General features: G+C 46.0%; 1 protein-coding gene across 3 annotated transcripts in view; it reads right to left on the bottom strand.

Moving 5' to 3' along the window:
- The window catches only part of TRIM55 (tripartite motif containing 55), a 34,682-nt gene extending 29,309 nt beyond the window's left edge, over nt 1-5,373 (bottom strand). For all 3 annotated transcript variants that reach the window (XM_053949057.1, XM_053949039.1, XM_053949047.1), the window contains exons 1-2: nt 5,184-5,373; nt 4,608-4,780 (exon numbers count right to left, since the gene is read on the bottom strand). In XM_053949057.1, coding sequence (XP_053805032.1) covers nt 4,608-4,780; nt 5,184-5,351 — 341 coding nt within the window. In that variant the 5' untranslated portion in view covers nt 5,352-5,373. The remainder of the gene's footprint in view (nt 1-4,607; nt 4,781-5,183) is intronic.
- Nucleotides 5,374-14,882: the final 9,509 nt, after the last annotated feature.

Raw genomic sequence — 14,882 nt, 5'->3', positions numbered from 1 at the left:
TTTGCTTTCTTCCAGTCCTGTCCAGTCCACAGGAAACTGTACCAATTACCACAGCCTTTGAAAGATCATTGAGAGTGACCTTGCAGTAATATAAGTTAGCTCTCTCACCACTTAGAGATGCCTCCCATCAGGATGTCAATTTTTTTTTTTTTAATATTCTCTAACTTCATCCCCCTCCACCAAAGGTGAGTCTTCCTCACTCTATAATTTCCCACTGGTCTCAGGGTACTATGATTCAATAAAACTCAACTTAATGGTAAAGTCTGAAGGTGAGTACACTGGCCTTTTCTACATCCTGGGTTACAGGGGGCCCTGTTCTGTCTAGTAGTGAAATCACACTTTCCCTAATCTTCCTTGTGCTGCTGATGCAGCTGTAGAAGCTCTCATTAGCCTCCATGTCCCTCATCATAATCAGTTCCAGGCAGACCACTTTTTAACCGCTTTTCTAACTTTATCTGCATGTGCTTGGGTAGTGTCTCAAAATCTCGCTGAATCACCTGTCCATCTTATTTTTGCTTCTTTTCTAATGTGGTTGGGGTTTTTTTGTTTTGTTTTGGTTTGGTTTTTTGAGGTTTTTTTTTTTGTTTTTTTGGTTTTTTTTTTTAATCAGGTGCTACCTCTTAATCAACACAGGTGTTTTGTCACCATTGCTTGAGTTCCTATATATGTGGATAGACCATTTTGACCTTGGAGGAAGGTGGTCCTTGAAAATCAACCACAATGATGGACTCTCTCAAAAGCAATGAAAAACCCACCAATACCGAGGGTAGAAATGGGGCTTGAAAAATGAGAAGGCTATAGAAGTTCATGTGGACATAAGGATTTCTGTAGCTCCATTACACTACTATCATGGATGCCCAACCCAAGAAAACTATTGGTGCGGGTGAGCTTGGGGCTTTGTCTCGTGGGGAGTTGGAGAAGATTCAGATGATCCCACTCCTCATCTCTTTCACTGCACAGCTTGTGGGGCTCCTCCTCTCTTGGTGACCTGTGGTCAGGGAGCAAATTTCCCTGGCCCAGCCTGTCTGAGATCTCCAGACTCCCCTGCAACCTGGCCTGGATAGACACATCCTGCCTTGGGAGTTTGGGCTAAGACCTCGGAGGTGTCAGGGACAGACACTTCTGGTGGTGCTGGCTATGGGGCCCTGCAGGACGTCAGCACCATCACAGAGCCCATGTAGGCTGCTCTCAGCACAGCCTGGTCCCTGCTGCACACTCTGCTCCACCTGTGCTTGGGGCTTCCAGGACAGCCTGTTCCTCAGGCTCTCCCTAGTAAGTGCAAGGCAGAAAGAATGCTACCCTCCCTGATCAGTATTCAGCGGGTAACAAAGCCCAAAGCACCTTTTGATCTGGAATCGCCAGCTGAGATCATTAGAACTTGCCAGATTTCACAAAAAGTCAGAGCCTCCTGTTGCTACCATTTCCTGGTGACAGCAGGGATCCTGATGTTCCTCAGATAGTTTAGGTGATCAGCAGCCTACAGATTTTCAAAGACTGGTTTAATATTTAGCCAACTCAGTTTCCACTGTTTTCAGTCCTTTGCTGTCTTTTAAAGCTTTTTACAGCCAACTCCTGCTTGAAGAACTCTTCCCTTGTGTTGCTAACACATTCTAAATTGGGCAACAGGCTATGCTGCCATCAGCTGGAATTTGATGAGCAATGGGATAAAAGACCATATGATGTGATACTTAGTGATAGGAGGGGCTGCATATGAGGGCTTAGGCAGATTCTCCAAACCTCAGTCCAGCTCCTGCCCCAGTTTTTATTAAAAAAATCCCCAATTCCTTAATTCAAATAGGAAGTCCAATTACAAAAAATACAAAATAATAAAATAAAATAAAATAAAATAAAATAAAATAAAATAAAATAAAATAAAATAAAATAAAATAAATCAACCAAACCTTTTGAAATAAGCTAGTCAAATCTTGCTCCCTTGCTCCCTTTACTCTCCCTTTACTCTAAGGTCATGTGAAAAGCAGATGGGAGCTGGCCTCATTCTGGCACATGCAGTTATAGTGAATTATACCCACAGGAGAACTTGATGGGAAGAGTTTCCTGTTTGGAAATCACATGTGCTGCCAGTTTGAGGGGTTGTCTTGGGAAGAACAAGGAGGCAAAGATCACATTGCACCGTTCTTCCTGTGTATCTCTGCCAGACCCCAGTTGTCACCATGGAAGAGACTGGTATAAAAAGGAAGAAGTGGGGAAGACTTGATATCACTTGACTTTTTGCTTTCAGTGGGACAGCACTGGGAAAAGCCATGAAAGATCTGCTCACACTCTCAGGGGAGCCCAAGGAATGTTAGGCAGAGGGAGATAGGCAGCTGAGGCCCACAGAGGGCCAAATAGTTTAGATAATTCTGCTATGCATTGCCACTACTATGTAACCCTGACAATGACTTTCATTCTAAGGACATACATACAGGTTAAATAAGCACCTTAACAGATTAAATAAACAAATCTCTTGGACAAATATATAAGCAAATCTATGTTCTTCCCCCCCCCCATTCTCCCATTTTATTCATCATGTGTTTAACTTTGGTGGAATTTTTAAAAAAATCTACTAAATCTGTTCTTACATTTCTACTTAGCTGCATTTTGATCCAATTCCCCATGAATTATAGGGGAAAGAGGACCTGTCTTTTTTTTTTTTTTTTTTTTTAACAAAACTGTGAGCTGAAAAAAAAGCAAAACTAAGGAAGACACGAGGCCATACATGTCCAGCTTATTTGGTCAAAAGCAAAGTCCACCCTTGCAGCTTTGTTGATTCATTTCCTCTGAGATTTTCCTGACTAAAATAATATTTGAGTATCAATGACACACACGGGGGTAGCTGACCTTTACTTGGCACAGAGCACAAAGGGCAGCAGAAAGGACAATTTTAAGCCAACTTCGTGCCCTCCAGTGCTTTGGAGCTCCAACCTATGCCCAGCTGCCACAGTCCTCAGAGAGATTCAAGTTGAGAATAGCCAAAGCCACCGTCAGGCTCTGAAGTGTTCTCTCTGCTGGTGACTGTCCTTCTCTCCTGGAGGAAGTGTCCTCAGCCATCCCAGGGACTGGGCTCTGTTGGTTGTGTCCACCTGCACCAGTGATGCTGTCTCTCTGTCCCTAGGAAGTCCAGCTCCTTGTTGCGGCAGGATCAGAAGACTGATAGGGACCGTGGCCAGGATTACCTCTTCCCCTTCCAGGTGAACAGAAGACCTTGCCATACAGAACCAACTCTAAGGATCCATGCTGGTGACAAAAACCAGCTTCCCTGGGTGAGAGCTCCTTGCTTGGTGGCCTGGGGCCAGGTTAACTCCATCATAGAATCACAGAATTATAGAATGGTTGGGGTTGGAAAGGACCTGAGAGATCATGTAGTTCCAACACCTCTACCTTGGTCAAAGACACCTTTCACTAGCCCAGGCTGTGTGAAGCTGCATCCCCTCCTGGCCTTGAACGCTGCCAGGAATGGAGCATCCACAACCTCTTGGGGGAACCTGTGCCAGTGCCTCACCACCCCCATAGTGAAGAATTTCTTTCTATATCTAATCTAAACCTACTTTCTTTCAGTTCAAAGCCTTGTCCTATCACTTCATGCCCTTGTCAAAAGTCCCTCCCCAGCTCTCTTGTAGGCCCCCTTTAGGTACTGGAAGGTGCTCTAAGGCCTCCCCAGACCCTTCTCTTCTCTAGGTTGAACAACTCCAGCTCCTTCAGAGGAGAGATGCTCCAGCCCTCTGAGCACCTTTGTACCCCTACTCTGGATTCACTCCAGCAGGTCCATGTCTTTCTTGTGCTAAGAACTCCAGAGCTGGATGCAGTATCCCAAGTGGGGCCTCATAAGAGCAAAGTAGAGGGAGAGGATTATCTTCTTCACCTTCCCCCCTACTAAGTTCTCCACAGTGGTACCATGAATCTTACCCATCCCAAGGAAATAAGGATGAGAACACATTTTTCTGTTTCTGGATCCATTACACATCAAATGCAAGAAATTTCCATTCAGGAGTAATCTTACTTTTAAGAATTTACCTATTCCTCTGCCCTGAGGTCTTGATTCTTGTGCACAGCCACACAGCTCTGAAATGCATTGTTTATCACTCTTCCTTCTCTTTTATGGACTCATAAATAAGAGTTGATTTCATAAGTTCACATCCCAAACTGACAGGAATGGAGATATTTTTAACAGAATTTTCATTTGGCATTATGATGCAGGGTACCTTCTGTGTGAAATTCAGTTTTCTTTCTGTTCGCATTGTCTGTACCTCAGGATTTGAAATAATTTCCCTTCTTTAGCATGAGAACGAACAAATAATTGTCTGAACTGTTTTTGCAATAAATGATGTTAACCAAGATACGTTTCCCTTAATCATGTTAGTAGCTGTGCTGACCTCAAGGGCCTTGCTTGCACAGGTAAGTGCTGCTCATGTGAATAAATATGACCCAATCCTCTGCCATAAGTGGAAGCAGGGAAGCTCAGCATCTATTTGGATACAGTTTTCTGCCCTCACTGAGAGCTGACTTCATGGTGCAGCAGACAGTCAGGCATGGCAGGAGCTTTCCAAGAGACAAAAATGACTAAATCAACCTCATATGTGTCCTCTGAAGGATACAAATTCCCTTGTTACCTTGTGGACTCCTGCTTGTAGATGTCGATGATGTTCTCCACCAGCAGGTTCCTCTGCAGCCCGTAGACACCGTGTCGGTCCAGGACCACCTCGTGCCTGCAGGAGGGACAGCGGAAGCGGCCTCCCGATGCCACAGTTGTACCTCCCCTGGTCGGCAGGTAGGGGTTGGAGGCCTGTTCTTGCCAAGCAGCACAAGGAGAGGGAGGTACGGCCGTGAAAAACCATGAAAGCCTCTTCCAAAAAGCACCAAATGGTAGGAAACCATTTGTCACTATGCCCAATGAGAGGGCAATTCCGACATGTCACCCCTGGGAAAGCACCTGGTGACTGCTGGGCGAGGGGCCAGTCCCTCAGCTCACGCTCGGCCATGTCACCACAGCCAACAGGTGGCACTTTCACCTGCTGTGAGCTCAGCCCTGGCGCCCAGATACTTCAACTTTGGCCTTAAATCACTCCCCCCACCCTCTCTCGCCAACTGTTAAAATTGATCTACCAAAACATGTAAAAAATCTTCTTTCCCATTCATTCCAGCCAGTCCTGCTTGGGAAGCAGAGCTCTCTGTGGGAAGAAACCTACCTGGAAGATGTCACTGGCGCACTTCCGACAGAGGTTGTGCTGGCAGGGCAGGATCACCACTGGCTTGGTGAACATCTCCAAACAGATGGGGCAGATCAGCTGTTTCTCCAGGTTATCCATAGTTTGCTGCTCTTTGGAGAAAGACTTGTAGCTCAGGGAGGTGCTCATCCCTAGCTTTTCCTGGGGCTTACGCTCAGGCCACGGCCTTGTGGAGAGGTTTTGGGCTTAATTTCCCGTGAAGTACGTCCGAGGCTGTGCTGCGATCAGAGGCTCTCTGTGCTGCTCGGGCCAGAGGACATTGTTTGAGCGAAGGGCCGAGCAGAGCCGGGGCTGTTTTTAGCAGCGCTGCGTCACGAGCTGCCGTCCTGCCGTGCCCATATATGCGCGTGAGAGCAGGACAGGCTGGGACAGGTGACGGCTGCCAGGGGAGGGGGGAGGCTGGAGAGGCCCTGGCTCTCCTCACTCACACATGGCAGCCTTCACCCCTTGAGGAGCTGGGAGCGATAAGCAAAGGCCATCCGCTCCCTTCCCTTATCTTTGCAGGTCAATGGAGACCGAAGGGCTTTTCCCAGCCTGTGCAGCCACATCCTGCAGCCTAATAGACACTCTGTTGTGAGTGAGCAGCCATGGCCAGGAGAGGCAGGATGTCATTTTGCCCATGTGTTTTGGGAGGCACCAGGATCCTACCTTTCCAAGGTGTGAAGTACGTGTGGTTACTGGAGAAGACAATAGGAGTGATGGCTGCTCTGGAGCTTGAACACTTCAGGGTGTAAACATCTCAACACGTTGAAAACCAGACAAACAAAATTGCCTGCCTATAACTGTGCTTAAGTTTGTTCTGGTAAGATTTTGGTCTTAGGAGCTATAACATAAAAATTCAACGTGACTTTGTGCCATTTGTGCACATTAACTCCATGGACAGGTTAAATATGCATGAAAAACATTTGAATTTCCAGATGAGAAAAAAAAACCAGAAGAAATACAGTGTGAAAGGCTTTCATTTGTGCTCCTAGAGAATAGGTACTAATTGTATCTGCTCTCTCTCTGATAGTTTAATTCAAATATATTTTCATTTTGGGCACTGCTGTGTTTATATCTGTTTATTAGACCCTGATATCCCTTTCAGCTTGGCACTTGTTCCAGAGTTATTTTTAAAATGACAATTTCCCAGATAATTTGTGACATGTGATGCCTGATCTTAAGGGAAAGCCATCTGTGCTTTTACTTGCCAATAATTCATCACACAACTGTACAAGCAATAAATACCTCATCTTCAAATTTAAGCCAAAGTCCCTGCATTACTGTATAAAAACACTTTGCCACCATACTGTACATGTAATCAGAATATTTTCTTCTCTTTCAGTCAACAACTACAATACTTTCTCAGTTCAGTGTCTGTAGAAACCTTCAATGTTAATTCTGCCTTATGACTATATAGGGCTTGCATCTGAAAAATGCAGTAGAGCAGCTGAGTGAGTGCCCCATGCATCCAGGGACAGACCCCGCCATTCTAAAGCAGGGCCCTCAGTCTGCATGCAACACCAGTCTGCATGCAACACCAGTCTGGAAACTGTGCGTTTCAGGAAAGTATAAAAATGAAGGCTTTAATGGATTTCTGCATGAAAATGAATACTATCTTCTGCGTGCAATTGTAATAAATAACATTAAATTAAATGTATTATTGGCTATTTTATTTTCAGTGCTTCACATGCTTCTTAAGTGTTTGAGTGAACTGTACTCATTTGCAGCCCACCAAGGGAAATTCCCCTGTGTAAACTTACACATATTTGTCAGCAGTCCCATAGAAACAAATCGATTTTTCTAAGTCTCGCATTCACAGGAAATTAGTTATAGCTTAGTTAAACTCACTTGAAATCACACCTTTGCTCCTACTGCCTGGTGTGGACAAGGGCCTGGAGTCCAGTGGGAGAAGCTGCTCCGGCAGCTGAGCTGCGGACAGCTGGGGCTTTTGGCAGGGCTGGCAGGGAGCCTTCCCTGTAAGAAGATATTTCTCTTCTTTCCCTCCCCTCATAGCTGGGTCAGAGGTGACTTTTGCATCTGGAGGAATCTGAACGCCTCATTCTTGCCCTCCTAACTTTGAGTCAGCTGCCCCTTGCACAGCAAAACCTGCTTCAGTAAGGGGTTCTGAATTAGATGAGGAAAGCCATCCTCATCTGACAGGGCAGGAACTTCCACCTTACTGCACAGGCAGAAACAGAGAAATTCTGGAGCAAAAAGCCAAAGGCTAGAAATGTCAGCACACAAAAACATCTGCATATGCTGATGTAGTGAAGGGGGTGTTCCTGGCATGCAAAAAAAGCCATGCTGGCCCTCTGGAAAATGAACTGAGGCACATCTCAGGGTGTAACTTGCCTCCGGGATGTGATTCTGGTGATTTTATACATAGCCATGGTAACCCCCAGAAGCCTTCTCTTAAGTGACTGAGCAGGACATCTGATGCATCTACAGAAGATATCTGGTGGCAACAAGGTGGAGGACAGTGTGCTGCTAGTTTTCCCCTTTCTGTGTGCTGAAGCATGCTGACATGGCACTGGTAACAAACAGCACAACCAAAAAAGAGGAGTCAACAAAACAAAGATAAACCCATCTTTTGCAACCAGGCCTGAGCTGAAATATTTTTCTGGCAGGAACATGTAGTCTAGACATGTGAAAAATCAGTACAGGTTTTTCTGAGAAGGTATTGTGAACCACAGCAATAAATTATAGGTAAAGAACTGCAGAGGGTTGACCACACTTGCAAAGGCAGGATGAGAAGTGCCAGGAAAGCCACACATTGTATGACCACTCTGCAAGCAGGAGGAAGAGAAGAGCCAAGTCCAAGACACTGAGGAGAAACAGGAAGATCCTGCAGCTGGTCTTCAGCAGGGACTACTTAGGATAAGCTTCAAAGAACTTACACTGAGAAAGTGCTTGGCACCCTCCTGTCTCTCCCTGGCAGTCCTGTCCCCCTCCTCTTCCTCCCCTTCCACTCCTGCAGGGGAAGACCACCAGCACACACAGCTGTCCACCTCTGAAGAGTCACCAAGTCAAGCCATCTCTCAAGGGACTCCTCCTAGACAGAAAATCTGGATGTCTGCCAGCCATCACTAAGAAGAAATCTTTTTATTTTTTTCAGTGTTGCTTGTCTTGGAGTGTTACCTGGCTTTGTTTACATAACCAGAACACTAATTCCTAAATATAGGCTTGCTTTTACAGACATTACTTCTAACTCCACGATTTTGCAGCTGAATAACAGCTTGTGGCCTGTGGACTGATGGCCTGGAACCTGGAAAGCTGGCTGCAAAGCAGTGGGCTTAGGAGAGGGATTTGGAGGAGGAAGGAGAGGTTGAGTGCTGTTTGATTGAAACCCAGGTTCGGGTTTCAATGCCATAATGACATCTCTGGCTTTTGCATTCACAGAATTCCCCTCTGCAACCTCTTATCTTGTACCAGAGTTGTGAAGCTCTTGTGTGTCACTCAGAAAATCAGCCCTGTGGCTCTTTCGCCTGACTGGAAAACAAAGAGAAAAATCTTATTTTGGCCAGAGGATGCTGTCAAAAACATGCTCCCACATGAGTTGTTTCTCCAACGAGCCTACAGAGACAAAGTGCACTCTGCAAGGAGCAGACTCCTTGTCCAGGCATCCTGTCCTGGACATGGTGGGTGGTGAGAAGCATCCTGGTCCATGAGGTGACAGTGCCTTGGCCTGCTGCCACCCCACCTTCTGCCTGTCCTGGGGGGTGAGCAAGTACCCCACCACTCAGCCCAGGATTGGGCAGACCTCTATACTGGCAGCTGCCTGAAGCAGCTGGGAACTGCCCATCATTCCCTGGGCAGGGATCAACATCCACCCCCACCCCACTGCCTCCAGCAGCTCCCCACTCCTGAGGCTGGTGGGACTCACCTGCAGGCTTCCCATAACAGCCCAGCTGCTGGAAGAGGACAGAGCTGGTGGGTGCCTGAGCAATACAACATCCTAACAAAAATGAGGTTGCCGTCTCCAATTCTGCCCACCCAAATGTGAGACTTAGGGCAAAATAATGATGCATCCTTCCCCTCTTCCCAAACTGCTACCTCTGCTTGTTGTTCTGGCTGAAAAGATTTGCATTTTTAGCTAAGCATGCTTTGGGGAAGCTAGGGGAGGTTCTCCATCAATCTTACCTTTTGTCTGTGCCCATTTACCCTGCCTGAACAGTCCCTTGGGAGCGGGTAGCAAGCACCGGCATTCCCACCTACAAGCCAGCATGTTGCAGAGACTCAGATTTCACTTACATTGGCAACAAGTTAATGAGCCGACAAGCCAGCCATAAGATGAAGCCCTCCTACCTGTACAAGTGCAAACTGCAAATTATATTTTGCATTTCATGATTTTATTGTGATCGATATACACTCCATGATAAACACTGAGACTACCCTTGTGTGTGACTCAATTTATGCAGCCAAAGAGAGCCTTTGCAACAGAGACAAGTGCTTTCAAAAACATTTGGCTTTTGAGACTGACATTTTTTCCACTCAACACACACATACATATATATATATATATCTTTGTCTTTGTGTACCTCATATGTGATGACAGGCCATATGCGGTCAGTATTTGGAGACCTTCTAAAAACAGTCTGAGGGTTGGTTTCAGATCTCCAGGAAAACAAAGACCAGCACAGGAGATAATGACATCTTTAGAAAGTTTCTTTTGCACATATGAAATCACAGCAGAAGAGGAAAGCTCAAAGCATTTCCAAGGGTGAGTCACTGGGAGCAGATCAAATATATGGGACATAAGATTTCAGGAACCAGCTACAAAGACCAGACAGAGGGAGGATGTCTGCCCTTTTCTTTTTAATAGAGGATGGACAGTGCCCTGAGCTGCACTGTGCTCAAAACCTTCCACAGTTTGTAGCAAACCTGGAGAAACATGGGATAAAAGGACATATGAATTAGATAATAACTTCTGTTCCAAATTAATCAGTAGTACCAACATAAATTATAGCAGACAAACCTCAGAGATTTAGATTAAAAGACCCCGAAACAGTGAGAGTCTGTGGACAAACTGCATCAAGGACTCATTCCTTCATGCTGTGGTTCTGCCATCGTTGTGACACCAAGACAGGTGGGGTCACTGCCCCACCTGTCTGCCTGGGAGAAGGGAGATCCTTTGGCTTCCTTTTGCCCTCCAGCAGTGCCAGCAAGCCAGCATGAACCTGTCACCAGCTTTAGGGGACACAGGGAAACAAAGCCCTCCTGGAAGAAAGTCCTGGTTTCCTCAGAGTGCTCAAGATCAGGATGAGAAATGGTGCTCAGGCCATACCCTTCAGCAGGCAGGGTGACCCTGTGAGGTGATTAACATGAGGCATTTATCATGTTCCTTGCAGTTACTAGTATTGCCTAAAGTCTCAAAATCAGTGAGCCTGAAAAGACCAGATGTAGGATAACAAACATGAGATGAACAGTTCAGCATCTCCCCAAACCACATGCAGCTTTACAAACCCAGAGATTCCCAAACCCTTATCCCCTCCACACATCACTAGAAAGAGATCCATATTTCACAGCCAAGGCATAAAAGTATGTCTAAAGGACTGGATGAAGTATTGCATGTGGAAAATAACAGCACTGCACTACTGTCTACCTAAAAATAGGTCCTTTCCAGGACTAGGGACAAGTTTCACAGATAACAAGAACAGCCTTGCTTTTCCACACCCCTAAACATACCCTGCAGTGAAAATGAGACATGAAGGAAGAAAGGATATAAGTAAAACAAAAGCAGTTAGAAAAAGGGGAGAGCACACCAGTTAGAAAAGTGGGAAAATCCCTCTTCCTTTTGAAGAGTAAGCAAGCAAGTACTTTACTATTTTAGCACAACCCTCTGCTTTTCAAATGCACCCCTGACCCTTTCCCTGCTACTTTGCTATCACAGCATCCCACGAGAGCCTGTTTGTAAATCATGGCTCGATGTCTCCTCTGTAGCAGAAAGGTAGGAGTGGTGAATCCTCCCCACGTACCTGCATTTTGTGGAATAACAAGGATGTTTGATTCTGGAGTGCAGGAGTTGGTGCTGTGGCACTGGAGAGGAACAGAGGTGGCACAGCAGGGGCAGTGCTAGGGGGGCCTCCTAAGCATACCAGAATTTAAGGAAAAGGGTATTGCAGAGCTTTAACAACAGGAATTTTGACTGGGTGAAAGATTTGTGTTCTGCTCTGGACTTAACAGGCCATAGCACTCCAAACCCCACTGCTGCAGCCCCAGCTCTGTCAGTAGGAAAGGAGAGTGATGTTCAGTAGAGAGGGACTTGTGTTTCACAGCACAGATCCAGCTCAGGCTTCCCAGCTGGCATCAGCTCATCACTTCACAGGGATACAGCCCTGTCCCAGTGTCAGGTTTCTCCCTAGCATTAGTCTGCTTGACATAAGCCACTCTTGATGCTATTTCAGTACGCTCTCCATTGCTCAGCTGGCAGAGCAGAGGACTGCAGATATTTTTTTTTCCAGGACAATGCTCAGGTCCATAGTTCAAAGGAGAGACTGATTTTAAGTTTGCACTCAGCACAAACTTTATACCACATCAGAGACCTGCTGAGACTCCATCCCAGCTCCCCAGGATGGTCAAGGTTATGTTCTCATCCACCCCATCTTGAGGGTCATTCTTTCAGGACAGAATAGAGATTCAGTGCTTGAAGATAAAGGGTCAAATAGGTCCATATTACAGCTAAAGAAAAATACTGTGTGGGGGCAGAAAGGTTTTCACACAGTAATTTGCTACCAGAACCAGGAAAGTGTCTGATTTATCAAGTGGCTAGTGTCAGAGGCAACAAATGTTCTTAGGGTTTTTTGGTTTTTAAAAATTCTTCTGTTTTCCTTTTATTTCTTTTTGCTATATGCCCTGCAAATGCTTTCAAGGCATATAGCAAAACCAGCATGACTCTTCATTTCTGAGTACCAATACCTTTTTTTCCCTTTTGAAAGTCAGATAAGAAGAGAAAGTTTTCCTTTTGGCCATTTTCCAGTCAGGTTCTTTCACCCACTCCTTCACAAGAGATTTTTGTGAGCATAGGAGAGCACAGCACTTGAGAGAGAGATGCAGGCATTTGCAAGGAAAACAACTGGAAAAGCCTTCAAGCCAGGCACTTTTAGCTACGATCAGGAATGCCATCCACTGTGACACTGTGTTCATTGTAACAAGCTGCAGTTTATTGCATTAACGTCCTTTTGAATTATCACTTCAGGAAGCATCTCAAGCACGTCGGCCCATGTCCACACACGTGGTGTTGCATCACCCTCTCCCCACACCAGGCTGGTCCCTAGGAGTCAGACCTTCTGATTCTAGCAAAGTTTAGGGAATGCAAGGGAAGAAAGGGTCCATAGCAAGTCCTTTCACCATAGCATAACTCAGATTTTGTGTCAGCTAAAAGGCTTTGACCTTGCCACAGAGGGGGCAGCTTTGCAGTAAGATTTGTGTGTGCTAACTGAGGATGCACATCTCTCACTACACAGTTCTCCCCTCTGCAGTCAGGATTGGGCAATATGAACAATAGTTCATGGCAATAGTTCACGGCAACAGAGAGCACCATAATAGTCTGATACAATGATCTTGGTGGAAGACAAAGAGTTGAGGCTGGCTGTCTTCCTCTCCTTCCAAAATTCTCCCCCTGATGCAGCCAACAGAGCTTGCCATTAGCCTGGAGGGTGACCCCCTCCATGACCCCAGCCATCAGCACTGAGGGAGGCTGTTCCAGCACTGAATGTAAGGGAAGGTGTACTGCTGTGAGCTGAATGTGCTCCTTTGTCCCACCACTGTGGTCAAGAAGCTGGGAAAACAGGGCACGACTGACCCCACATCCCCTGTCACTGCCACTCTTTGGATCAGGAGAAGAGAAGAGAGGGAGAGAACAGGCATATGCAAGGCACAGGGAGGGCTGGCATGTGGTGGCAAAGCAGAGCACAGGATCAGTGCCAGAGCTGCTGTGCATTTCCATTGTCACAGTGTTTAGAACTGCACTGCTAATGGTGCCTGCAAACAAGGAGAGGTAGTGTAAAGACAGAGCCTCTGATGGATCTGCTTATTGCAAGTTTTGCTTCTTCATGTAACTTGTGTTGCTCTTTTTTGTAATGCTGTGGGGTCAGCTCCCTTCATCTCTATCCTGTTGTAGATGTGCAGAAAATCTTACTTCAGATAATCCTTAGGTAAAAGGTGACAAGCTGGAGCAGTACACGGCCTTGTTCTGATGCTTCTGATAATTCCAAAGCCTGTAATGCAAACATGAGACGGGTGATAATAGATTTATGTAAGAGTAGACTACAAATCACGTCTCTTCCAGTTGCCCACGCAGTATGGCCTTCATGCTATTTCCATCCCTAATCAGTGCTACTTCAAGCTGACAGCTTTGCAGGAGCATTGTTTTGTGCAGAAATTTGTATTCAAGGCACCTTTTGGGCCTTAGTTCCCCATATCCCATAGTGATGCATTTGCTACTTGCCATCATGCTCCTGGGACTGGGGCTGCTGCAAGATCCTGCTGGGAGTTTCTCTCAGGACTGCATCTCTCATCTTTTGATAGCTCAGCTCCCAGGGCTGCACTGTTTTCAGAGGAATCCTTAAGTCACTGGCTCTAATTACAGCTCAGAGGAGAGGGGATTTTGGCAGGGGAGGAAGATTTCTACTAATCACTAAACTTCTTATTGTACACCGACAGACACATTGAGGAACCTCAGGAGTCATGCCCAGAGCCTTTGTCCCATTCCATGCCAGTGTCCACAGCTGCCTTTGCCAGCAGAGGATGCCTCTGCCATCCATGACCTTCATCAGAGGTACTCTACCAGGGACCTCATTTCTGCAGCCAGAATGGGGCAGGCATGGCTATCACTAACTTTTAGCATTCCAGAGAACATGGCAAGGAGCCTGACATGAGCTAGGCGGCCACAGAGTAACAGCTCACTGTCCCCTTCAGCTAGTAATGTCAGGAGGCAATCAGTAACAATTAAATCCCACTTAATCCAGAAGAGCTGAAGTAAGAATGGAAAGAAAATAATTCATCCATGACAAATCCATTAATATCCATCCAAAATGGATTATATTTATGGAATACTTAAAAAACTACACAGGCTCCTATCCTTGCTGATCTTAATTGGCAAGACCTCTCACCTACCATCAGGTATTCAGGTGATATTCCTGAGAAGGGGCATTGCTTCCTTAGAAGCCTTCTCTGCATGTAACGTCTCGGGTTGCATTCAGTGGGATACTCCTGATATGTCACGTCTCATAACTAGTCCCTTGGGTTCCTGAAATGTGTCCAGACAGGATGCTTATTCCCAGAACTGAAGTCATGCATTGTTCCCTTCCAGGGAAGTATGTCTCTTTAACAAGCCATGTGTCATCCAGTCAGGCAGGACTTTAGCTGGTGACTTGTTAACATGTTCCCATGTGAAATGTTTTTTATACTTGACCTCACAAGGTACATGGAGATTGAAACTGAAAAACAGAGCTTCTCAAGGAGCCAATGGGGAGAGCATGAAGCTCCATCTTTCTTCATCTTGGTGTTCTCATTTTTAGCCCTTCCCTCACTTTACAGCTTTCTTAGGGAAGCATGTCCAGCATGTGGAAGGAAGAAAGGGCCTCTTGTTTCTGACCCAAGCCTGGTGCTGTCCCCACTCCTCCCTCCACCCCAAGTGCTGTGGGAGCCATGCAGGAGGGCAAAAAAGTGCTGAAACTT

Source organism: Vidua chalybeata, chromosome 1 (genome assembly GCF_026979565.1).
Source record: "Vidua chalybeata isolate OUT-0048 chromosome 1, bVidCha1 merged haplotype, whole genome shotgun sequence".
Lineage (NCBI taxonomy): Eukaryota > Metazoa > Chordata > Aves > Passeriformes > Viduidae > Vidua > Vidua chalybeata.
This window is presented reverse-complemented; position numbering and strand designations above follow the sequence as displayed.